At 36.7% G+C, this 27,062-nt stretch overlaps 2 protein-coding genes across 8 annotated transcripts in view; both read left to right on the forward strand.

Annotated features, from left to right (window-relative positions):
• Positions 1 to 15,558, forward strand: part of LOC123872489 — a 77,466-nt gene extending 61,908 nt beyond the window's left edge. For 6 of the 7 annotated variants that reach the window (XM_045916785.1, XM_045916787.1, XM_045916784.1 and 3 more), the window contains 2 exons: positions 13,312 to 13,553; positions 14,669 to 15,558. In XM_045916785.1, coding sequence (XP_045772741.1) covers positions 13,312 to 13,553; positions 14,669 to 14,968 — 542 coding nt within the window. In that variant the 3' untranslated portion in view covers positions 14,969 to 15,558. Of the gene's footprint in view, positions 1 to 10,652; positions 10,658 to 13,311; positions 13,554 to 14,668 lie in introns of those variants that run through there. The other variant, XM_045916790.1, reaches the window with a different exon arrangement.
• LOC123872486 (ubiquitin carboxyl-terminal hydrolase calypso) lies at positions 4,262 to 26,914 on the forward strand. Its single transcript, XM_045916778.1, has 10 exons — positions 4,262 to 4,271; positions 6,100 to 6,107; positions 20,299 to 20,692; positions 21,239 to 21,386; positions 21,961 to 22,144; positions 22,482 to 22,633; positions 24,938 to 25,126; positions 25,720 to 25,790; positions 26,039 to 26,245; positions 26,705 to 26,914. Exons 3-10 carry the CDS (start codon positions 20,318 to 20,320, stop codon positions 26,897 to 26,899), a joined length of 1,521 nt encoding a protein of 506 aa, XP_045772734.1. The 5' UTR covers positions 4,262 to 4,271; positions 6,100 to 6,107; positions 20,299 to 20,317; the 3' UTR covers positions 26,900 to 26,914.
• Positions 26,915 to 27,062: the final 148 nt, after the last annotated feature.

Here is a 27,062-nt window from a genome sequence, read left to right on the forward strand (position 1 = left end):
ATCATCGATGCTATTATTATAAAAAATGTTTTAGGGTTTCGTATCTCCAGAGAAAAAACAGGCCAAGTGCGAGTCAGACTCGCGCACCGAGGGTTCCGTACTCGAATATTTTTTCCGAAATTTTGCACGATAAATCAAAAACTATTATGAATTAAAAAAATTTCAAAAGAAAAATAAAACCGACTTCAAAAACGACAAACACTAAAAAGTAAAAAATAACTTTTGTTTAGCTACACGTGTAATGCACCTAGGTATGAAGTCGAGCGAGCATATTAAAACAAAATTAGAAATCCAAGAGTGAAGCTCGCCCGACTTCATACCTAGGTGCATTACACGTGTAGCTAAACAAAAGTTATTTTTTACTTTTTAGTGTTTGTCGTTTTTGAAGTCGGTTTTATTTTTCTTTTGAAAATTTTTTATTTCACAATTTTTAGTGGCCCTACTGTACTATAATATGCTGTGCCCAGTTAAAACCCTACTGTTTACTAAGCTATTACACTGATCGCGAGCAATTTGCTCCTATCCATTGAGGAGTTCTGTTCTCCATCTCCGAAGATATTCATCAGATCTTCACCAAATTTATATGGGACCACCTGCACAGTATACCCTTTCAAACAAAAAAAAAATTTTCCAAATCAGTCCAGGGGTCTTTGAGTAATCGGGGAACATACATAAAAAATAAAAAAAAAAATAAAAAAAAAAAAGATCCCGACGAATTGAGAACCTCCTCCTTTTTTGGAAGTCGGTTAAAAATAAATAAAAATCTGTTTTAGAATGTACAGGTAAAGCCCTTTCATACGATACCCCACTTGGTACAGTTACTTTGAAAATTGAAGCATATTTTAATAATTTTTTTCTGTGACGTAACCACAAATTCACGGTTATTCCAGACAAAAATTATCAATCCATCAATATAGCCTTTAATTTAGTTAGTAACTCTTGGTGACGGAAATACTTTTTATTTTTATATCAAGTTATAACGAATAAAAAAATTCAACGATCAACAACTTCATAGCCACGTTTTTTCATTTTACACGGAGCACGTGAAGCGCAAACGTGCACGGACTTTATAATATTATTTTTATACAATATTTTATTACGTTTCGGTAGTAAATGAAATGTAGCAAAAAAGAAATATGTATATGTATTGATAGCCTATAATGGTAAAGGTGCCCACGCAGTTGAACTGAACTGCAGCTGAACTGCGCGTCGCGTCAGCGCCCCGCACGATACTCTCTCCAGCCGCGCGGCGCGGCAGTGACGTACGCGCGACGCGGCTGGACAGAATGTCGTGCGAGGCGCTGACGCGACGCGCAGTTCGGCTGCAGTTCAGTTCCAGTGCGTGGGCACCTTAAAGATGACCCTTCCTATTCAGCGCGGCGCGCGGCGGGGCGGTTCGATCCCTGGCACGTATTTCTTTTTTGTGCTTTTTAAGTCATCTGTTACTTTAACGGGAAAGGAAAACATCAGGAGGGAACCTGCATTCCCGAGAGTTCTCCATCATGTAAAGTCTACACTTGGCCAGCGTGGTGAACTATGACCTATACCTTTCTCATTCTGTGCTCAGTAGTAGGCCGGTGATGGCTAGTACCTACCTAGGCTGGTAGGCTTGCATAAACTTATCGCTAATGGAATAACTGCTAACATTTACCTACACCAAAAGAATGGTCTTTATTCAGCCCATTAGTCAAGCATCTTTTTTTTTCTCTTTCGTCTGGCTTTACAAAGATTAGCCAATGTCAAGTTTGTAGTTATTTTTAACAAGTTACATAGTTAAAAACTATACAAGTATGGACCCCGTCTGTGCCGGCAATCGGCGACCGCGACATACGCACGGCACCCCTTTAGAGCGCTTTCCAGTCAGTTTCAACAAAAAAAACACTGCAAAAAGGAAGAGCACGCCCGCCAGCTAACACCAACACAGACGAAGTCCGTCAAGCATCTAACAGCCTAACAGCTGGGTAAATAATAAACCATGTACAATTTGATTCGTGAATATTCGCTTCAATTTTTTTTTATACAAAAATTACTGTGGTTTTAAAATCAATCAAATTGTAGCAAAGAGATAATATTATGAAGTTACAAACGTAGATATTTTGGCTCCCTCTTTTCTTCGATATCCATCAAATCTTTTCAACCCCATTAATCAATTTAACTTTTGATCAAAGTAAATAGAGTAAATATGTCAATTAACTCTTGATATTTTACAGAGTTCTATACTAAGTATATATTTTAGATATAAATAAGTTTATACCTACCTGTATAAACTATCTACTATGAATAAAAATAAAAGATGCCGATAAATTGAGAACCTCCTGTTTTGAAATCGATTTAAAAGGGAAATCTTTTCATAACATGTCATTTTGTAGTGCTACACAATATGGTTTTAACTGTGTACTTGCTGTACCTATTAAGTACCGTCGGTAACCATATTTGTGTCGAGATCGGGATTCACAATATAATTTCGAGCAAAAATATCATAGGGGCTTTGCTCGCCCAATGAACTGTGACAGCATCAAAGAAAGGTAGGAGTAGGTAGATACGAGTACGTGTGGTGTATTAGCCACGTTAGGAGAAAACACCGCCAAACTTGATTCCAATTTCCAACAAAGTTACTCTCTGTACTTTTGTCTCGGCTTCGGGTACACTTCCACTAATTTGCTATAAACGACCAAACGCTCTTAAGAGTTTAAAACAACTTTCTTTTTGATTTATAAACTGAAACCCCAGTTTAACAACAACTTATGGAACAAGAACAATTTATGAAACCCCAAAACTTTAAGATGCAAATAATATAATACTTACTTAAGTATTAGATTAGTTGTGTCCAAAACTGCAAATTGGTAGATACATATTAGCAAACAAACAAAAATTCTGAGTGAGGTTTACAAAATTAAGTGCCTAATTTTGCAGTTAACCTATGCCATTATCCATAAATACGCCATTTACACTTTAAATACGTTCCTACGCTGATTTCACACAGGTAACTAGAATCCTATTACCGAATGCTATCGCATTAGCGGTCTACAGTGGGCGAAGGGTGGAAGCCATACCTGGTACATGGGTACGTGGGTGGATTTAAGCCAGTCACCTGATTTACGTAGTCCGTATAGGTAACTATTGTTATAACCATAATGTTCGGTAAGCATTAAATAACAAGTGGATAACAACTACTGGCAGTCTGTGTGTAGGCCTTGTTTATTTATAAACAGTGCAGATCTTTGATCTTCTGCAGCAGATATTACTAATTGCTACGTCACCTTGATTCATGATAAATTTTTTAATGTTAGGTATTATTATATGCATGCTGCTTGTAGTACAGAGCTGCTATCAACGGAACGGTTGCTTTCTAATGAGTTTTATCGCTTCATTATAAGCCTCTACGTGGTGACAGATTTTAATGAAAGCTGTTTAACAGGGCTCTCTCCGTCACTCGTTTCATACAATCGTAGTTCCAATTTCATTTGAATATTGAGCAACCAAAGTCTATGAAGTTTTGCAGACATATTCTGAAACCACAAAGTATGTTGTAAGTTGTTACGTTAACTGTTAAGAACTTAATTAGACGAAATATGAATTATGGTTGGTGAATTAACAATTCAACAAATGACAGCGAAATAACAGCATTTACATAAACACTTTGAAACTAAAAGTAAATTAAAGCTTATGCTTAAATTAGGCGTAATTAATTTCAATCATAATTAATTAATTAACTATGATTTTCACTTTACTACCTTATCCTATCACACCACTGAAATCCTACTGAAACTTTTTATAAAAACTGGATCATTATACGTAGGTACTATGAACAGCAAGCCGTAAAAATCAAATCTCATGCGCTATCAGAAATTGTCTCCAAAATATACGTACTCGTTGATCACATATTTGCTCATTCTTCGGTATTATTTGATTAGATAACAGATGTTGTCATATTCGTATTTTGAGTTTAGATAGTTTTTCATCAACAACCCTTTAATATAGACGTTTGTTTGTGTTTTTTTGTGACAAAAGGACAAAGTGGTTTCATAAAAGCTATAAAAATCACTGAATTGTGAAGATGGTATGGACCATGTACCAGTTTTTTGACAATCAATCCGATCGTAATGATGCGTGTCGTAAGTAACTCACTAATCGTTATTTATTCTTTTCTAATATAAAACTAACTACTTGACTACTAATCTAAATCATTGGAAGGTAAAGTCAAAGTTTACTGTGCACTTTGTAAATGCAAAAATATCTTAGTTAATTTACCTAATTTAATTATTTTTATTTGTTTTTAGTTTAATTGTTTCTGTAGAGTGTCTAACAGCCGAAATTAACAATCAATTTAATCTGTAATCTTTAGATAGGTCACTTAAAATTGTATGCTCTTTCTTTGATAGTTGCAACATCGCTAAGTAACGTATCGACAGATTAAGTATTATGTCGTAAGCCATAACCATGTGCACACCGTTTTATTTGTTCATTATTTATATTGTACTAGATGCTGCCCGCGACTTCGTCCGCGTGGATTTAGGTTTTTTGAAAATGCCGTGGGATCTCTTTGATTTTCCGGGATAAAAAGTAGCCTATGTGCTAATCCTGAATATTATCTATCTCCATTCTAAATTTCAGCCCAATCCGTCCAGTAGTTTTTGCGTGAAGGAGTAACAAACATGCACACACACATACAAACTTTCGCCTTTATAATATTAGTGTGATCTTATAAATTCAGATTTCCTCAGCTTCCCTGCTTCTTGTGTCCGATTTTTGTTGTTGTCTTATATAGGTATGTAACCATATCTATCCTATTAGACCTATTGTTTTAAGAGAAAATCCGCGGAAGTTATTGATTGTTATCGTTTGTTTTTATATCGGGATCATACTGATACCTATTGATAGCGGTAAGTATAGCTATAATCCTGAGCATAGCATGTCTCGCTTGTGCGTGACTTATTCACCGTCACTCAGCTGCACGTTTCGAACTTGACCCACATCTTATGAGAATCTATTGTTTTCGCGCCTGACCTCGATTTACGATGTCAACCAACGTCTTGACTGAAAATACTTGCATTTCCTTAAGCGTCCTTCCAAAAACAATGGTCAATAAAGTATCGCTCTTTTCGAGAATACTCAGTCTTGAGTTTCCTTCTCATTAGGCATAATTACTTCCCATAATTATTATTAATTTTGTTCGTGCTTTCTTTGTATTATTTAAACTGTATTGTCAAGTAGGCACTTACCTCGCTGATGAGTTCAAACTCTATAGTGAGCAGCGACATTGACTACGAGAAAATGTTTTCCAAGCTTTTCCTGCTATATTTCTACATAGGTACTTGAATAAAATTACCTGCAAAATAATACAAAATAGGTAACTGCTTAACATACTTAATACTAAATTAATAACTAAATACCTTAATAACTTAATTAGAAAATATAAAGTACTAGGATAGTATGTATAGTTAAAGGACAATTGACATGGGTGTCATTGGAGAAATTTTAAGGAGATACCTAGTTACGTGTGAAATACCAAAGACTTCCAATTTTGTGAAAACTTCTGATGGCGCGTTGGCCGACTTTGGGATGGATACAAACTCCAAAGTCGTGTGACCGCCATGCTCATCTTAATAGTTCTCGGAGATGTAAAATAATTATGTAAAAACTGAACTAATGTTTAGTTGTTTTAAGTTACAAATTCATACTAAGTAAGTAGGTACAATAATTAATTTGAAAATCCAAAAAGCAACTGTTAGTTTTCACTGCTGTCAATTTTTCCCTTAACGCTTTCGAAAACTAACCGAGCTTATCTATACATACTTATAGTAAAATTGTAGAAAAGTGGTGTCTGTACAATGGAAATATATAAAAAAAAGTAGCAGGGGTTGTTATTATATCGATGCCGAACCCGAAATTGTAATTAAATTTTTTTTGTCTGTTTGTCTGTTTGTCTGTGTGTTTGTGCACGCTAATATCAGAAACGGCTTATTCGATTTAGATACGGGTTTCACTAATATATTGTAGTAAGCTTCACTTAACATTTAGTGTTTATTTCATGTCAATCGGTTCATAAATAAAAAAGTTATGTCAATTTAAAGAATCACGGCGAACATTTTTAACGTACAGAGTATATGCTGCCCGAAAAGTCACTATTCCACGCGAACGAAGTCGCGGGCACAGCTAGTATTTAAGTAAACGTATATTTTGGTGTATGTGTGGTGGCGCAGAGCTGGAGGAGTTCGACGGCCTTGGAGTGCTCTGGACGCGCCTGGTAGCGAACAGAGATTACTGGAAGAAAAGGGGGGAGGCCTTTGCCCGCATTTGGGATGACCTCTGAAAAAAAAAAAAAAAAAAAAAAAAAAAAGTATATTTATACTTACTAATTTGAAGAAAAAAAATATATATATTTACCTGCATATACATAATATTGAGAAAAAATATAAAAATACAAAAAAGAAAGGAAAAAATATATTAAAAAATTACAAAAATAAAATAAAAAATAATAATAATAATTAAAAAAAAAAAAAATTAGAGGTAGGCTAAAATAATAATAATAATAATAATATTTTGGTGTAGTTACCTTAACTGTACACTTACCTAATAACAAATCTTTAGATTTGCAGAAACACTTAAACTCAAATTATGGTTATACTGTTAATGTTAACCAAAACTTTCCCAACTTTCATTAACCCACTGGCTATTGAAACGAAACCCCGTTATAATATGCCATTGCCCTACTCTACTGCATGACAGGCGCTTTCCATCGCTTTGATCAGCTATGCGGTTACTAAGTTACTTTCATAATGCTAAAATACTTCGTTTTTCCCCGTTAGGATAATTCAAACTGCATTTAGCTGTAAGATGCCCGCGACTTCGTTCGCTTGGATTAAGGTTTTTAAAAATCCCATAGGAACTCTTTGAATTTATAGAGTAAATAGTAGCCTATATCCATCTCCGGGATGCAAGCTATCTCTGTACTGAATAGATAATACCCGCGACTTTATCGGCATGGTTTTTAAAAATCTCGTGGGAACTGATTTTCCGGGATAAAAACCGGTCAAGTGCGAGTCAGATTCGCGCACTGAGGGTTCCGTATTGGGGTATTTTTTGACATTTTGCACGATAAATCAAAAACTATTATGCATAAAAATAGGTAAAAATCTGTCAGAATCTGTCAAAATCAGAATATACAGGTCCAAGCTCTTTCATATTATTATGATACTCCACTTGGTTTAGTTATCTTACTTTGAAAATTGAAACACATTTTAATTTTTTTTTCTGTGATGTAATTACAAATACGCGGTTTTCGGATTTATTCCTTTACTTGTGCTATAAGACCTACCTACCTTTCATCATTCCAGGTCAATGGGAAGTACCCGATAGGTTTTCTTGACAGACACGACGGACGGACGGACGAACGGATGGACAGACGGACAGGCAGACAGGCAGACAGATAACAAAGTGATCCTATAAGGGTTCCGTTTTTCTTTTTGAGGTACGGAACCATAAAAATAACCTATATCGTCCCCGGGATGCAAGCTACGAGTATCTCGGACCTTTTGTTAAAATTGGATTCACGGTTGGCCGTGAAGAGTTAGCAGACGAACAGAGAAACAAACTTTCGCATTTATAGTATTAGTATGGATAGCGGTGATAGCCTAATAGTTGAGTCTTTGGCATCCTACTCGCGACGGCCAGGGTTCGATCTCGGGCATGCATCTCTAGCTTTCCGGAGTTAAGTGCGTTTTAAACATATAATGTCTATTTCTTTAATTTGTCATATATTCCTGTAGTTAAGTACAACTTACAGTTGACACTATTCTGTCATGGAGTTAAATTAACAATAAGTATTTAAGGCTATCGTTGTCAACGATCCCCCGTCGATTTCCTACGTATGATATTATTGTTCTTATCTCTATCTGCCCTGGTTCGTGCATTCTCGGTTCCTAGATCGGTACATTTGTGATAACTAATTGAAATTGCTGTGATTGGCTGAATTTACCATGTTCTTGCTGCGACAGTGAGTTTGAGCCACTAGCGGAACAATGTTAGCCGGTCAGAAATGATTGCAATTAGTCAACCTGTTTGACGTCCGTGTTCTGTTTTCGATTACAAAAAAGAAAAAATTGTTGTTGCAATCATCAATTTTAGCAAATAGTGAAAGAGAGTCGGCCAATCAGAGGTCACAACTACCGTCACACTTTCTGTCACACTATGGCAGTAGGCATACCGAGTAATGAAAACAATTTTTAAATTCTGTCTAGGAAGTAGTAGGGTTGCCACCTGCCTCTTTTTGATTTACAGGCTACCACCATCAAAAATACGGGGTTTAGATTTGAAGAAATTTGAAAATTTGAAGTATTTAAAGAAATAGGCGGTGGTTCTCTCTGAAATGCATGGAAAGCCTATTTAGATATTTCAGTTTATTTGTAAGTTTTGTATTTTTTCTCCGTATGTTGCCGTGTCTTGATTGGTGAACTGTGTTTGCAATGTGGTTTTAAATAAAAGATTTATTTATTTAAATAGCTTTTAAAAACTCTTAAGTTTTGTAAAGCAAAATGTTATACATTTCATGCATACAATCTTTTCATTTTAACTTAAAATTACATTTAATTTGTAATTCCACCTTCACAGTATCAATACTATGGCCGTAGCCAGGAATCGATTGCGGGAGAGGTTTTATCAGGGCCGGAACTGAATCCTGTCATGAGGAAAAAAACATTCGCTCAACTTTATGGGCAAATTACCTGGTTAGTGGAATTTCGCCTTTCAATTTGACAGTGAGATAAAATACAACAATAAAAAATCGCGAGCGCAGTGAGCGTAAGTGTTTTTGGTTCAATACAGAAAAAATTAAAGTTAAAGGGAAACGAGTTTAGCCATAGCAAGATTATATTTTTAAAGCTTCCTATCCATACTAATATTACGAATACGACAGTATATCTATTTGCCTATCTATTTGTTACCCTTTCACGGCCCATCTTCTTTACCAAAATTTTGGTACTTACTATTCAGAGGTAACTTGCATCCCAGACATTTTTTTTAGGCGGCCTTTTAGCCCGGAAAATCCCCCACGGAATTTTTAAAAATCTAAATTCATGCAAACGAAATTGCGGGGTTTACACCAAGTAATTCAAATTCAAAGCGCGAGTGAAGTGAGCGCGAAATGTTTGATATATTTCCAAAAAAAATTGGTAAGCAAATGCAAGAAATAGTGTAAGTATTATTTTAGGCTTAGGTTTTTGACGGCTTCCCAGGCGCAGTCGCCATTTCTAAATTTCTGGTCTGATGGGAGGCTTCGGTCATGGCTAGTTATATGGTTACTATGGCCCTAACGGCCAAGAAATTAGACTGCATCATCACTTACCACTAGAAAAGATTAAAGTCACGGGCTAACTTGTATAAAAAAGGCTTACATCCTCAAACCAAGCCCCGCTGCCTTGGCTACGACCATGATCAATATCGAGTGGGTTTCGGCTACGCATTGCCGCAAAAGGAAAATATTCTTTCTACTGGACATAACGTCAGTGGTTGATTTCGCCAGCCAGCTCCTGCTGAATTTGTAAAAAACCGGCCAAGTGCGAGTCAGACCCACGCACCGAGGGTTCCGTATTCGGGTATTTTTTCCGACATTTTACTCGAGAAATCAAAAACTGTTATGCATTAAAAAAATATGCATAAAAATAAATAAAAATCTGTTTTAGAATGAACAGGTAAAGCCCTTTCATATGATAACCCACTTGATATATGTAGTTATCTTACTTTGAAAATTGAAAATACTAATATTTGTTCATGAGCACATGACAGACGGATAGAAGGACAGATGGACAGACGGACAGACAGAAAGACTGACAGACTGACAGACAACGGAGTGATCCTATAAGAGTTCTTTTTTGCTTTTGAGTTACGGAACCCTAAAAATATTTAGTTTTATTTGCCCCGTATTTTATTTTCATAATTACAGGTTTCTGTATCCTGAAATACGGGGTAACCAGTAAAATACGGGGCCTCTGGCAACCCTATTCGGAAAACACTGTCACATTCAAGTTAATGTCAAATATTTTGTTTTCAATTACAGAAAGCTGCATCAATCATTATTACAATATTTTCTTTATTGTGATTGGCTGAAATTTTGAGTTTGAGCCAATAAACAGACTGTTTGCCAATTAAACGTCATAATAATATAAATGCCAGAAAGTTTAACCAAATAAAACAAACTTAATGAGAACCTAGTGAGAATGCAAACGGCACACAATTTATAATACATATTATGTTAGTCGTATATAATAGATATTATAGTAGTCGTTCACTTTGGTAATAGTCAGATTGTCATCAGTAAAATTGATATTGGTTGATGTATCGTAAATTATTGTTTCGGTGACAAATATTTTTATTATCTATTTATCTTTGAACAGAATGGAATAGAATGAAATGGAATGGAATACAATGATAAATTTTTATTCCTGTAAACTTTTAGATAAACTTCAAAGTGTTTTTGGATGGTCAGAAAAATTTACCACTGGTTCGGAATGCCGTTCCTACGTTTTCTAGGGTTTCGTACCTCAAAATGAAAAACGGAACTCTTATAGGATCACTTTGTTGTCTATCTCTCTGTCTGTCGTGTGTGTCAAGAAAACCTCTAGGGTACTTCCCGTTGACTCAAAACCATGAAATTTGGCAGGTAACCTAACTGCGTAATTTTGGGTAGTTTTTTTAATCGATAAAGAAAGTTTGCGACATTGTTCAATAAAAAATTTGGAAAACTCCTCAACCCTGATGTTGCAGGGATGGGATTTAAAAAGTGTCGATTATTAATTGATATTGAAGGTATCTATACCAAGTAAACACTTTGTCGTTGACCTCAACCCTGATGCTGTAAGAAATTGCATTCCTAAATCCTGGTGATCCCTCGGGATTTGAAAAGGATCATCCGTTTAAATATTCTTACGTGATACAGAAACAAGTTGCATCCCGGGGACCGGCTATTACGGAGAGGCAACTTTTGTTCTGGGAAATGAAAGGATCGGGATTTTTAAAAACCTAAATCCACGCGAGCGAAGCTGTGGGCATTAGCTAGTTGTAAATATATTTAAAAGCTACTATAAGATAATAGATAAGGTACTTATTTCCTTATATTTTTATTGTATGGCAGCGCGCGGTTTTAAATTATAAATTGCACGTCCTGTCCTTTTCTGTAATACATTTTTTTCTCAATATCTACCGCTTTATCTCATAGCAAGAGTCCGTAAGACATAATACAGTGAAAATAGGCAAAATATACAATTTTTGCAGTTTCCACGTCAGTACCTGTCGAATTTTTCTAACAGTGTAAGCAGCAGAGCTGAGTTTACCATCAAGTGTTGATATGTGGGTGTTCCATCTAACATTATACCGAGAAACACGGGGTTCTCCTTTATTTTCAACATATGATTATTTATCAATGAACTTATGTCATTTAAGGTCCTGGTATTGGGCAGTGTGAATTCAACACACTTAGATTTCTTTGCATTTGGAAGTAAATTGTTAGCAATAAATCAGAGAGTGACCTGTGATATGGCATTACATATAGTATACATTGTCAAAAATTATAATATTAAAGCTGTGCGTATTGCGTGAGGAATAGGTTGCAAGAGAGTTGCAACTTGCAGGGTTTGATGCATGCGCTATTGCCAGCAAACATGAGACATATTTTTATCTACAGGCAACGTCTGAGTAGGTAACGCATACGTCTAACGCAAGTTGAAATGTACCAGTGTATTTAGTTAGACCTATCGACAAGTTTGGAGTTGGGTGCAGTCTGAATGTGGCCCGTGTGTTTAGACTGTCAGTTTCTGTCAGTTTCACGTGTCGTCCCCCGCACTTCACCACCCCGCTTGCACAAATCGAGACAGCACGAAATTTTCAAGATTTCTGGGTGTAATTTCTGGTTTTCGTAGTTCCCACACAATTATAACAATATAAAATATATAACAATAATTTTTTTACTACATAATATTCATTAAATTTTCTAGGTCTGTGGTTTTTCCAAATTTCATTAAATTGCTCCATTGTCTAGAAAAACGAGCACAAAGTTGGGCCTTTTTTTAAAGAAAAATACAAATCTTTGAGCCCCTGTAATTTTATAACTACATATTATTAGAAAAATCTAAAACACCACAGACACAGATATTAGTTTCTAGACTATGTCTGCAAAATTTCATGGACTTTGGTTGCTTAATATTCAAATGAAATGGGAACTACGATTGTATGGAGTAAGTGACGGAGAGAGTCCTGTTAATTTTATCCATCTGACATCATCAGGTGTGTGCAACGCAAGCTGTCATGATAGTCTGCCCTTTAAACACTGCGGGAATGTAATGACCTTACACCATGCCACCACTGTTTCATTACCATTCCCGCCTACAACGTGGGTCAACATTTCTTACGCAAGACACGTTTGATAGTCGTTTTCCTATCTATGCACTCGTATAACATCGTTAATTACTCCTCTAATATATCAGACGTTAAGTACCAAACGTTAATCTCGCTCGTAGTCTACGCTGCAGCTTGCTGTGCTGAGTGGGAGACCTACATTTGGTCACACATGATTCTTTTTTAAATAATATAATATCTTTTAAATCATTTAAGGCTCATTGATGATCAAATAAAACAGTTTTCTTTATTTCTTTCTAGTTCGGCACTAGGGTAATTTAGTCTCTTTAATTTGCCGTGTTTGTCTTACCTGTATAAAGTCAAACATCTGAATAAATTACTTAATATACTTTTTTCAAGAATTTCAGGTCATTAACGTCATAACTACTTCGTATTAATTTTCGCAAGCCAAAATATGTGTTATGATTATGAATTATTTATTGCTTTACCTTTTAAGGGTTCCATAACCGAAGGGTGTAAACCTCCGATATCCGTCCGTCCATCCGTCCGTCTGTCTGTCAGCGGGCTGTATTTCGTGAACCGTAATAGGTGTAGAATTGTCACAGAATGTGTATTTGAATTGCCGCTTAAACAACAAATTCAAAAGAATAAAAAGTTCAAGATGGCCGAAATAATTAAAAAAAGTATTATTTATTTCTTGTACGAATGGTTCGGAACTGTTCGTGTGCGAGTCCGATTCACACTTGGTCCATTTTTTGCTAACGGGGGAGATAACCGACGTTCTGAGGAAGACATCGGTTTATGTAGGGTTTTCACTTTTACATACTAAAACCTCTCTCTATGGCCAACGTCAGTCCATAATATTGGGCATCGGTAACATCTGAAATCTTGCGAATATTCTAGTTACGAAGCCGAACTGTTTTTGAGAAAGCAATTCTTATGTATGGTTTTCTTTTGTTTCAGGCATGTCCCTAGATGAGGGTAGACAATCGCAGCGGCCATACCGCTATGGCATGGTGCTGCTGTGCGCAGGCGCGCTCATCAACTGGCTGGGGCTGGCGGAGGACTACGCGGAGCCCGTGCGCTACGTGGGGGTGGCCTGCATCGTCGCCGGCGCGCTGCTCATCTGCGCCGCCATGTGCTGCTGGCTGCAGTCCCCGGCGCGGCAGCCACAGAATGATCGCGCTTCGCCAGACACCCACCAAGTGAGTTGCATTTTTTTTTTCATTACTTAAGTATTCAAAAAAATTAATTATTTTAAAAATTTCAAAATGGCTGCTATGAAATTTAAAATAAAATAAAAAGTATTTTTTCTTGTACGGTGGGCTGAACCCTTCGCGTACGAAACCAAATCGCACTTGACCGATTTTTCACTATCAAATTACAATATTTTTATATTTTTATCCACCACTACATAGAGTAGGTAGGTACCTACTTCATCTAATTATTCTAGAGTAAAATCAAGATTTCTGTTATTTTAAAATCTAGGTAGGCTATTCGTTACGAGTACTTATAAATTAATAATTTTAAAAAATCTAGCAGTGATAAGGAAAATCTGATACGCGGTGGAAAATACGACCGAGGAATTTCTCACGTCATTGTCTGTACCTACTCTGTACATAATTTAATACTGCGAGTTACAATGCAAGTTGGTTTGATGCATGGCAGTAGGTATTCATAAAACCTATAGCATAAAAAAATACAGTGAGACGACGCCCTTGATGTTTGCGGAGAGCCGGCTTTACTGTTGTAGCACCTACATATGCGAACGATTCACTAAATAAGAAATCCACTCAAATCAAAAATTAATTAAAGTGAAAATAAATTCTTACTCTGCAATCTTTTGCCGATGGATATAATCGTCTCGCCTGTGTGACCCCGCAGAATTGCACTATCTAGATGTAGGGACTCTAGATCTAGACATAGCAATACCATCAGTCAACGGAAACGTCTATACTCTAGACGTCATCTCCGGTATGAAGCACAGTATGTATTTATCTCATTAGACTGTGCGTGTAGTATGGAGTAGAAGACTGTAAACTTTTGAGCCTACCACACTGATTCCTCCCGCCTCCACTAGTCCAAAGGATCAAGATCTATCTAGATACATTTGAAAGCTTACTTATATAAATGATTTCCCTACATTGTAATGTACCTAGTCATAATAAATTATCGCGGGCCGGATATCAGTCATTTTTAGCTAGACTTGGCCCGCGGGCCGTAGTTTGGAGACCGCTGGTATAGAGTACTACGGGTCACGAGTTACAAATCACAATTTAAAATGTAGGTACTTATTTAAACAAATGTTTTTTCGTTACAGATTGACGATCCCATCCACGTAATATCGATGCCAGATGAGGAAACGATGCAGCAGAAGCCTCCAGACTACGACACGGTGGCGGGCGCGCCGCCGACGTACGACGACGCCATCAAGCTGAACCCGGCGCGGCTGCTGCCCGCCACCAGCAGCGCGCGCAGCCCGGCGCCCAGCGCCGAGGTCACCATCATCCCCGGCCAGCTGGACGAGGCGCAGGCCGTGCCCGTGCACGCGCCGCTCGCGCAGGCGCAGGTGCCCAAAACCCCGCCCCCGCCCTACAGACCGCCCCATGCGATCAGATGAAAGGTCGGCCGGAAAGCTGTGTTACTTTAAATCGACTGCTGTTTCATGTGATGTGACTTGTAAGAGTTGTAAAACTTGTAAATATGTATGCGTGGAACCCCACGGATATAATACTGTCGAAATGTTGCGGTATTATTTTGATCGTATCATACGTATTATCCACACATGGAACGATTTTACTTTAACTTATTTTGATTAGGATGTCCAATGTCGAGCGTAGGACCGATGCGTACTTATGTGATATTAAAAAGTAAAACGTTAAATATTAGGTAATTAGTTACTTAATTTACCTACCTGCTGTATATATTTATTGTAAAATAAAACTTTTTATAAATTAGTTCGTTGAGTAGCAAGCAAATAATATGTACCTAAGTAATAACATTTCTTCCACATGGCATGAACTCCTATAATTAAATTATTATTAAGAATATGTAGGCAGCTAAATTTAACGATGGCAGAAGACCTAAGTTGAAAAAAATAATGTTTATACCTATAATAGCATTTAGAATCAATGGAAGCACTGTGCCATTAAAAAAAAACTAGTTTTGTAATATTAAAAATACAATTGGTACAGTATTAGATAACTTCAACCGTGAATGACTATGAATATAATACTTCACTTGCTCAATAATTAATTGATTAAACTTGTTCTTATAAAATACAATTATTATAATTAAAACCGAAAGAATTGACCAACAGTTATCATTTAAGAATACAGAAAGATATCTTTTGATAACTGAATAGCCATTATGTATTTATGACCAATTATGACTATCTATTACTATTAGACAAGTTTATAGCTTAACTTATCAAATGACCTAAGTACCTGTACTATTAGGTATTCTGAGGTTATACCAAGTAGGTATAGCTTTCATGTTAAATAACCTTTATTTATTGGCACGAAAATCAGTATATTTATGGTTTTAATATTTACCTACCTACCTACTTAATGTGTTTAACACACTTGTGATAATTTCATTATTTGTTAATAATAAAATTACTATTAAGAGATGGCGGGAATAGTCCAACTATTTAAGTGATGGGTTTTATTTTGTACTTTTTAAAGTACAGTTGCATTTTATCAGTCAAAGAAATTCCTGTTGTCGTTAATATAATGTTAATTACGTTACGGTTAAAATACCAATCAGTTTGTTTCTATTCTAGTCTTAACTTAATGACTATGGTAAATAAATAAACTTTTGTTACCTACACACTTATTGCATAATATAATTTGTATCTGTACAAGTTTTTTTGCACAACTTGGAATTTATATAAATAACATCACAATTATATTACTAAAAAATCCTTACAATTTAACAAATTGCGAGTAGTAGCTTACTATACCTACCCACATTGCACATTCGTTAATCTACTAGAAAAAAATGTACAGAATTTAGATATATAACAGAACTTAGGTATCTTTCCAAATTATTATCGTTTGTTCAAAATATAACGGTTAACGAATTCGTTAATCTGAGTGGCAAACATAGGTAACTATCTAAGCTTGTACCTATAGTAGTTTCCAATTCACATACCAAAATGGACCTAAATAAAATAGGTCTTTCCTTCTACTTATACCAAATGTTTAATAACTAGAGTAACTAGATCGAAAATTGCCTACTTATTATTAATTTAATTTAATCTTGTCTTAATATAAAAACCTGGTTAACTTATCTCTGACTATACCTACTAGGTAACTACTTTTCAGATATCATGAACGTCAAAAACATTTAAAAAAAACATATCAATCATTTATGTACAAAGACTACAAAGGTAATTATTATAACATGATATCACCAACAATGGGCTGAGTCAGTCGCTGATATGTGACTGCAGTTGGTTAGAAGTAAAACTCAATAGAAATTCTTGCTCATTTGACCTTTCAGCACCAAAAAATTAGGCTACCCTCACTTTTCACTCGTTTTCGTACGAAATTCTGTCGTGCGAATATATATCGCTTAAAGGGTCGGGAATCGGGATGGTTCGTGCACTTTCGTACGTGTTCGCACGGCCGAATTTCGTAAGAAAATGCATGCAAAGTGAGCACTTTGCACGGCCCTATGTTTCGTAATTTATAACTACCTTCCTATTTCGTTTGCGTCCATTATTCATACTGTCATCGAAAAACTAGCTATTGGTGGAAATGTAGTTGCACTGTGCAGTTTAGATGTAGAATATGCACATATAGTGTGTAGGTGTCTTTAGAACTTCTACAAAAAAAATATGCACACTGCACCTACGGTAACATAGTTTCAAACTGTGCGTTTGGAAGTGAAAACTTCCAATCCAACTTGTTCCTAATGTCATTGCTTACTTTAAAGGTAATAGCTCGTTCACACAGGCTGCGTAAGCGTAGACGTAGCGCGTACCATTGTATGAAACTTGCGTAAAGCGTGGACGTATGCGTAACCCGGTGTGTTTACGCGCGTCACTGCGCACGTGTCACGTGTACGCAATTGGTGTGAATCGGCCTTAAATGTTTATTGCTAACCAATGATTAGAATAAATAAATGTTTGTGTTCATTTGGCCTAACAGTAACTTGTATAGATTAAAATACCTATATCTAGGTAGGTACCGACCGTCAGCAACTACATTCTACTTAATCGTTAAATTGATCTGAGCTTGCAATAAATTGGGACCAATAACTAATATTTTTATTGTAACTTTGATATAACGTCATCAATTTAATAAGTTGCCAGTTTATGTTAAGATTTACAATGCTGAAGTTGTGCATTTATTATTTGTACATTTTACAACCATACAAACTTCGAGTGTACATACAAAATAAATGTTGTTGCGAAAGTAACCTTGTCATTTTATTATTGGCTGCCCCTTTTGTCCTATAAATAATTTTAATAGCGAGTAGCTAACTACCTTCACGCTACTTACCTACATTTTTCCAGTATGTAGCTAGGTACTTACTATTAAAGTAATTTTCAATAGCTATACGGTAAAAGTCTGCCTTCGTTAACAAGTTAGAACACACCACAGATACGTAGGTACTAAGGAATAAGGCACTATTTAGTATCTATCCACCTTTATATCGATAAATTTAAAGAATTTACATTTATAGAATATTATTGTCCATTTTTCGTCTCAACAAAATCAGCAGTGTGTGGTGTCCCAGCGGAATGATTTCGAATTTCTTGATTCGAGTTTAGTACATTTGTAGAGCATGACGTCGTGTATTGTACAAAAATTTTGAACTTGTGTATCCAATCATCATTAATAATGTATAATTCGTTAAAATTAAAAACACTTTCTGCTTGGACAACGTCATTGCAGCGGCACATTTCGAACCTAACGATTTTTGTTGGGTCCAAACCACTATCTACTGCACCAAGGCCTTAAGGTGGAAGCGACGGGCCTGCCCGCGAAATTCAACTTTAATCTTTATTAATACTTTTTTCGCAATTTGTAAACTAATACGACAACGTAGGCCTTATGGAATTTTAATTGCGACAATGGCAGTATCATCCTCACAGGTTTATATGAAAATCTTTATTTGAAAGGGTCAAGTTTAAGATATTAATTCTAGTATCGACTATTCTCACAAATTAGTCGATACTAGAATTAATTTCTTAGACTGGACCCTTTCAACCAAAAACCAAATAAAATTTGAATTTCGCGGGCAGGCCCGTCTCATGCTCCTTAATAAACGAACCAAGGTATAACATAACAGATTGCCATGTTTTGAAGCATTTTTGTAAGTGTCGTTGACAATCATGAGTGTATGTAGTAGATTCTAACGTCTCTCTTGGCAGCAGTGACCAGCAGGCCATCAGGCCACACGGTTTATTTATCGCCATAGTACTTTTTAAATCGTTGAAAAAACATTAATAACTTGAATTTCGAAAACGCTCGCTTCTTTATCAATTCTAAATTGTTTTATAAATACCTAGGTATTTAACATAAGCATTTATTAAGTATGATAAAGAAACCTGTTTGCATCGGTATGAAAGTGACCTTCACTCGCATCATACGTGCTATAAATAACTTTAAATAATAGGCTTCATTTAACAGGCTTATCTAACGCAGTCCCGACGCCTATACTAGGTTTCTGAAAAAGGTAAAAAGAGTTGAACGTTGTCTGCGTATACAGCAAATTCGCTTCGGCCTTCGTCGTTACGAAGAATATAACCAAACATTTTTTATTCAAACAAGGTAGAGGTAAGTACTTGTGGCCTGTGGTAGGTACCTACACATTCATGCAAAAATTATGTTAAAGTGCATTTTGTGCTCCATAATGCAATAATTGTCCATTGTAGAGTCTACATCGCCGAAGGATGCTCCAGTGTCCGATGCTCTAGAAGATTTTGTGTGGTGTTGTGTGTCGGTGGTGTGTATTGCTTGCTTTTTCTGCTTATTTAGTAGGGGAAGGGCGGGCATTGCATATCGCATGCTGTGGGTACCTTGTGCCATACAGATTTCTCTGTTTGACAGATTATAGCTAATTAAGCTTTAGGTTCCTTGTTCAAAGTCTAACTATTTATCCAAATACAAGTGTAAATTAAAAAATAACACCCCCGACAAATGAAGGTTACAGTAACTAGAAAAAAGCTGATAATTTTCAAACGGCTGAACCGATTTTCTTGGATTATAGCTAAGAACACTCTCGATCAAGCTACCTTTCAAACAAAAAAAAACTAAATTAAAATCGGTCCATTACTTTAGGAGCTACAATGCCACAGACAGATACACACGTCAAACTTATAACACCCCTCTTTTTGGGAAGGGGGTTAGTAAAAAAGGAAAAGATGACAGACTGATTTATTAGTGTACAGCTCAAACTACTGAAATGCTACTGAACGGATCGGGCTGAAATGTATGGACATAGCAGTATGATGTAGACATGCGCTAAGAAAGGATTTTTAATATACTCACCTACCTCCAGGCTCCACTCGCTAAAATCGTACTTTTGACATGTAAGTTGAAACAGAGCCCAACATCGCGAGTGCGTTCTCAAGATGTATGCTGATGCAGTATATCTAACTATAGGATCTGGAAATTTTTATTCCCATTGGTTAGATTAGTTTAATCATAACTGAGAAGTATCGAAAAAACTAAACAATACCGTATTTAAGTAGGTATGAAATCCTATTTCCTAAAAACCGTCACTATTATACAATGTTACCCTGCTCCACTGTATAATTCCATCCATTAATTTAGTCTGAGGACAGCAGCAAGCAGACGTCAAAATCAGACTGACCTTGACACTTGACAGTTGATTTTAAGGTTATAATTTAAACAATAAATAAATATTGAATAAACTTTGATGTTTTTCATAAAATGCCTAAATTTATCGTTCATACAAATTCAGGAAATATACTAAATTAAGTGTTGCATTTATGAAAACAATGCCCGTGGAATTAAATAGCTTAACAGAAGGGTGGTTAGAACTGGAAAGTGATCCAGGCTTGTTTACTTTACTACTAGAAGATTTCGGAGTTAAAGGGGTTCAAGTGGAAGAAATATATGATTTACATAAACCTTTAGAGAGTCCAGTTTACGGATTTATCTTTCTGTTCCGTTGGATTGAAGAGAGAAGATCGCGTCGTAAGTTTGTCGAGCAAATTGAAAGCTTCGTTCGCGATGAAGAAACTATTAATAACATCTTCTTCGCTCAACAAATGGTGCCAAACAGCTGCGCGACGCATGCTTTGTTATCGATATTGTTGAATTGTCCGAATCTTCATCTAGGGGAAACGCTTAGCAGGTTAAAGGTATGGCATCTATACCTACTAATATTATAAAGAGGTAAAGTTAGGATGTGTACCTTTTGAACTAATTATCCGATCCTGAAAAATCTTTCACTGGTAGATTGCTACATTATATTATAGCCTATAGTACCCACTATAGGCTATAAACATCACATGGAAGGAGTCCCAGAAAAACTCCTTAAAAGAAGCATAATATAATATGTCATTTTACTATATTACAAGTAATTAAATATATAACAAAAAAAGGTATAGTTTTGGATTGAATTTATTGTAATAAGAGAAAATCTAATAAGATTAAATTGATACCTATTACTTGTTTATACGTAGTATCAAATTAATCTTATAAGAATTATTAACTTCTGTGTGTGTGTTAAAGTGTTCAATACCTTGTTTAATAGATATTTCTGGTCATTTTTTAACTTATGTGCATGGTGCACACCTATTTCAAGATATAACAATGATTTTCTTAACTATGTATCTGATGAATGAAGTTATTACATAAATGAGCTTTTATTATCATACCTATGAATGAATGAATTAATATTTCAGCATCATACACTTTGTATGAATCCAGAGAATAAAGGATGGGCAATAGGAAATACACCAGAACTTGCCTGTGCTCACAATTCACATGCTATACCACAAGCTCGCAAAAAGACTGATAAAAATGCTGGTGTTTCTACTGGTCGCTTCACAGGTAACCTTTATATACTAAAGAATAAAGATAAGCAATTTTTCACAATTCTATTGTATCATTAATAATTATTACAAAACTAAATTGTGCACATGATGTTGTCCACGTAAGTTTCTGTTTGTTAAAAATTCTGTGGGAACTCTGATTTTCAGGATAAAAAATAGCAGAGTAAAAGTAATATTGGTCTCTGGGATGCAAGCTATCTCTATCGAATTTCATTAAAATCAGTTTAACAGATAGGCTGTGAAAAGCTGCAAAGCAGACAAACCAATATACTTTCGCATTTATAATATTAGTATGAATTCTCAACCTTTACCATATTGTAATGTCAAGTTTTGCTTAATCCCAGAACAGATTACTACTGTGTATTGTCCTGGGAAAATCAAAGAGTTCCCATGAGATTTTTAAGTAAGCTAAATCCACATACACAAATCCTGGGCCATGACCAGGTAAGATATGATATACCTAATTTGAATGTCACAGAAACTGAAGGCCAAGCTAAAGTAGAATTAAAGAGAATTAAAATATAAATTATGTCAATCACTACTATTTTTGTATAAAAAACAATTAATTCCAGGTGAAGCCTACCACTTTGTGAGCTTTGTGCCAATCAATGGCTCTCTTTTTGAGTTGGACGGGTTAAAACCCTATCCCACTGATCATGGCCCCTGGGCCTCAGATGAGGATTGGACGGACAAGTTCAGGAGGATGATGGCTGAAAGGCTGGGCCGAGATGCTGGAGAACAAGTGCATGACATCAGGTATTCTCACACTTCTTATTGAAGCCACAAAAAATCTGTAATTATATCATCTATCTCTACATAAGATAAAACAAAGTCGCTTTCCATTGTCTATCCCAAAGTCCATACAAAGAGTGATTCAAGAGGAAAGTTTATATATACCTATAGTTTAATATTGCATTGTGTTAATTTGTTGAAATATGACACTAAATGTTCAAGATGTTTGAAGAAATCATGTCAACTGAGAGCTTTCATCAAAAATCCTTCACACATTACTATCATATTATTATCAACATTGCATCCATGTAAAGGCAGGGTGGGTAGCTAGTTATCTATAATTATGACTTTTCTGTTTAAGATTTAATCTCATGGCAGTTGTACCAGACCGAAGGATAGCACTCACACAGAGGTTAAGTGCTCTAGAAGTCAATCAAAAACGAGTAAAAGAGGCAATATCAAAGATCGGCAAACATTTACGACATCTAATTAATAAAAACAGAGAGTTTAGTGGTAAGAAACTTTCATTTTTACATTCAAAAACATAATAATGTTGAAAGATTTTTGTTAACCAAACAATAATTGTGTTGTGGTTAATTGTAACACACATCACTCTGACATGACAATTGGGGGTCTATGTGATAATTATATTCATGGCTATCTTAATTGATCATTATTCATGATTAGGGTAGTAAAGTAGGACTGAGTGGTTGCACAAATGGCCCCTGAAGTGGATGGAAGCAGGTGTTACTTTATGGAAGTTCATGATATACAAGGAACCACAAGCTTAATTAGCTATATCCACCGAAATAGACCAATCTGTACTGCAGTATGTGATACGCTTCGCCCACCCTCTAAAAAAGGAGGAAAAGCAAGCTACACACACCGTCAACACACAACACCACACATATATTCAACAACACTGTTTGTTTCACTCCAATACTGGTACATCCTCAGGATTTGTAGACTCCATAATGCACAAAGTGCACCTCCATGTAGATTTGTCTGTTTGGGCGGATTATGGCAAATTAAACTTGTGGTTTCTGGTATATCATGTGTTCCTTGGAACCCTTGAAGGTTTAGTTTTAAGTTGACATAAATAATAATAATTGTCACCATTACCATTTTATAAGGAACCCTTATAAAATCACTTTGTTGTCTGTGTGTCTGTCTGTAGGTCCGTCTGTCCATCGTGTCTGTCAAGAAAACCAATAGGGTACTTCCCGTTGACCTAGAATCATGAAATTTGGCAGGCAGGTAGGTCTTCTAGCACAAGTAAAGGAAAAAATCCGAAAACAGTGAGTTTGTGGTTACATTACGCCACGATACTCTACCTACTATGTTTGCACCTTGATGCGCCTTGGATTATGGTAATAACTCTTTATTTCATAAAACAATAGCTAGTCAACCTTCTGGCACTGGAAAATGCAATTTGCATGCAAAATCGTCCAAGTGTGGAAACTAATATACATATCAGGTCAAGGTTTCTTTTATTTTCTTATTGTTAATATATTTACGACGATTCGCCGACGATATAGCCGTCTTTTCAGAAAGTAGCACTCAAATGAAATATATGTTGGACTCCTTGAGCAAGGCGAGCAAGGAGGCAGGACTGGAAATAAATTTCGACAAATCAAAACTAATGACAAATGGTACTCAAACTCCCATAACGATAGAAAACACACAAATAGAGTATGTCCAGCAATATATTTATTTGGGAAAACAAATCTCTTTCGGCAACACTAATAACGAAGAAGAATTAGAACGTAGAATTAAATTTGCTTGGAATAAATACTGGAGCCTAAAAGAAATATTAAAAAGTAAAATGCCAATGCATATAAAAAGTAAAATTATGAATACATGTGTACTACCCACGCTAACGTATGGCTGCCAAACTTGGAAGTTTACAGAGAAAGCAAAAAGAATGATAACAACTTGTCAAAGAGCAATGGAACGAAGCATACTGAAAATAAGAAGAATACATAAAATTCGCCATTCTGTCATCAGACAACAGACCCAACTGATCGATGCACTTTCCTATACACTTAAATCGAAATGGAAATGGGCCGGCCATATTTGTAGACTCACGGACAACCGGTGGACAAAGAGAGTAACGAGCTGGCCAGGCCCCAAAGGCACACGTGGTAGAGGAAGGCCGCATTATCGTTGGGACGATGACATAAAAAAAGTGGCGGGACCAAACTGGATGCTCAAAGCCAAAGACAGAGCAAAATGGAGTTCTCTGGAGGAGGCCTTGACCTGAAAAGGGTTCTTCATAAAAATATTATTGTACCTACTAAGTTAAGATATTTAAATTATTTACTTTATTTCATCTAGTTAGTACTCTAAGTTATAAATTAATTGTAAAAAATATTTGTGAAGAAATAAAAGGCTTTTTTATTTTTTTATTTTTTTTATTTTAATATATTTACGCTTGACTGCTCTGACATGGAATGTGCCAACTTTCAGCAGCTATGGAAGTTATGTATAGATCTATATTAGCTTATTTATTATTTATGATCAACCCATTGAAGTCAAAATGGGAAGGTGTGGCCATAGTCTATCATGCTGGTCAAGTGCGGATTGGCAGACTTCATGTACCCTTGAGAACACTATGGATAACTCTCAGGCATGCATTTCCTTTAAAACCTTTAAAATAAGTGATATCTAATTGCTCGAAACGCACATATTTCGAAAGTTAGAGGTGCATGCCTGGGATCAACCTATTGAATAGGAGGCTAACCTCTTAGCCACTAAACTTACACCACTTATACCAATTATTCATTACACTTATGCAATATACTTTTAATTTCACAGAAGACTCAATACCTCAAAGTAATCACAACGATATGGGAAACGACAACTGTATTCAAATATCGGAAGATGCGATCCTCAATGCGCTCGATGCGTCAGAAGTGTCAACGCTGGACATAGACTTCACACAAGGCATCACTATAGAGATAGGCGCAACAGACCGAGCGCACTATGACGATAGCCTGACCCTAGGTATACTGATTTCAATATTTATAAGTTTAAGACAAGTTGATGGCGGCGAGTTCGTTCGCGTGGGTTTAGTTTTTAAAATTCCACGCGAACTCTTTAATTTTCTGAGATAAAATGTAGCTCTTGTCATTCTCCAAGCAAAAAATCACGACATTGGGTTGCTCTGTTGCAGTGTAATTGAAGGGAAACCCAACAAACTAACACACTTTCGCATTTTTAAAGGAAAATATTACTGACTGATCTATCAACGCACAACTCAATCTACTGGACGGATGCCGCTGAAATTCCGCATGCAGATAATTAATACTATGACGTAGACATGCGCTAAAAAAGGATTTTTGAAAAATGAAACTCCAAGGGGTTTGAATTTGGTATATTCAATCACAGAGAAACTTTTTGATTTTCCGGAATTAAAAAACATCCTATCTCTATCCCCAGAATGCAAGGTATCGCAAGGCTTTTGCCAAATTTTGTCGAAATCGGTTCAGCGGCTTAGACGTGAAAAGGTAAGAAACAAACAGGCTACCACTATGTCTTTAATAATATGTATTAACATGAATAAGGCGTTAACACTAAAATACCAATTTTTATTCCAGCTGATCCCGTGGAACCGGGTGCAGCTGTAAAGTTTGTTTGTATAAATGGAGAGAATCAAATACTATCTGATGTAAGTATGACGCGCATAACTACCATTATTATCACGATATCGTGATCCTGTATCGAGGAAATATTGGTGGTATTGACAGTATCGCAATGTATTCGGATGTTCTTGAAATTCCACGATCCCAGAATTGCGGATACGTTATTGATAGTGTAACACTTGTGTATGCTTAGTTATTGCTTTTAGAATTTAGGCACCAGCGTAATACGTTGTATGGAGAAGGGCGTATAAAGTGTAACCTTTGTTTATTACAGATTCGGCCGACGTCGACGACGGCTCTAGTGAGGAGCGACGGCTTGCCCGTGGTGCTGTGCGGCGAGGCGGGCGAGCAGCCGCCGCGCATGCGTAAGCTGCTGTTCGCGCACGCCGAGCTGGCCGCGCTCGCGGGCGCCGTCGCGGCCGCGCTGCAGGCGTGCCAGCAGGCCCTCAACGACGAAAACGATAAACGAGATATGTATAAGGTAACTACAGATTCGCCCTACGGCGACGATGGCTCTAGTGAGCTACGGCTTGCCCGTGACGAGGCGGGCCTTTGTCCGTACAGAATACAGAAAGTGGCATACGCAGCCGCGCCGATGTACTAGTGGTGCTGAACTGCTCTAGTTGCGTGCCTCGGACTGTTTGATAACGTCGGTTTGACGGCGAGGCGGTGATGATCAGTTTTTAGGTTGTGATGCTACAGAACGCTACAACTTACGGGATCTGTTGGAGTGCTAACATAAAAGAGATCACTTTCCGTTTATATCTGCTATTATTTGTATATTTTACGAGTACACCTGTTGGTTCTGTAGTGGACACGTGAGCACTGCATTTTGCATGCGATGCAGTCAAATACAATGTTATGTCGTATAAAGTCCAACGCAGCATCATTGTCTCCACAATAATATGTGTGCGGCATATTTATAATCTTTTATCGGCAGGTGGACGACTGCCGGCGCACTCACAACTACGACGAGTTCATCTGCACGTTCCTGTCCATGCTGACGGAGCGCGGCGTGCTGGCGGAGCTGATGGCTGCGCAGCTGGAGCGCGGGCGCTCGGCGCGCGCGAGGCGCCGCCGGCCGCGCCCTCGCCCGCGCGCGCGGCCCCGGCCCCGCCCTCGCGCTAGGAAGTAGTGGACAAGATACTCGTGCTACACATGTTAAATTATTTTGCGGATCCGTTCTTTATTTAATATATCATTTTATATTTTATCGTATTGAATTTTTATTTTATCTACCTTATCATACTAATATTAGAGGTGATGGCCGTTGGAGCAGGAAACTCCTTGGTGGAGAC

This window comes from Maniola jurtina, chromosome 15 (genome assembly GCF_905333055.1).
Source record: "Maniola jurtina chromosome 15, ilManJurt1.1, whole genome shotgun sequence".
Classification (NCBI taxonomy): domain Eukaryota; kingdom Metazoa; phylum Arthropoda; class Insecta; order Lepidoptera; family Nymphalidae; genus Maniola; species Maniola jurtina.

What these genes read in the sequence shown, in the direction of transcription:
- LOC123872486 (XM_045916778.1), top strand. Translation starts at nt 20,318, where the DNA reads ATGAAAACAATGCCCGTGGAATTAAATAGCTTAACAGAAGGGTGGTTA. An exon ending in GAACAAGTGCATGACATCAG is followed by an intron (nt 22,145 to 22,481) that starts GTATTCTCACAC and finishes TTTCTGTTTAAG; the next exon opens with ATTTAATCTCATGGCAGTTG. An exon ending in TAAAAACAGAGAGTTTAGTG is followed by an intron (nt 22,634 to 24,937) that starts GTAAGAAACTTT and finishes TTAATTTCACAG; the next exon opens with AAGACTCAATACCTCAAAGT.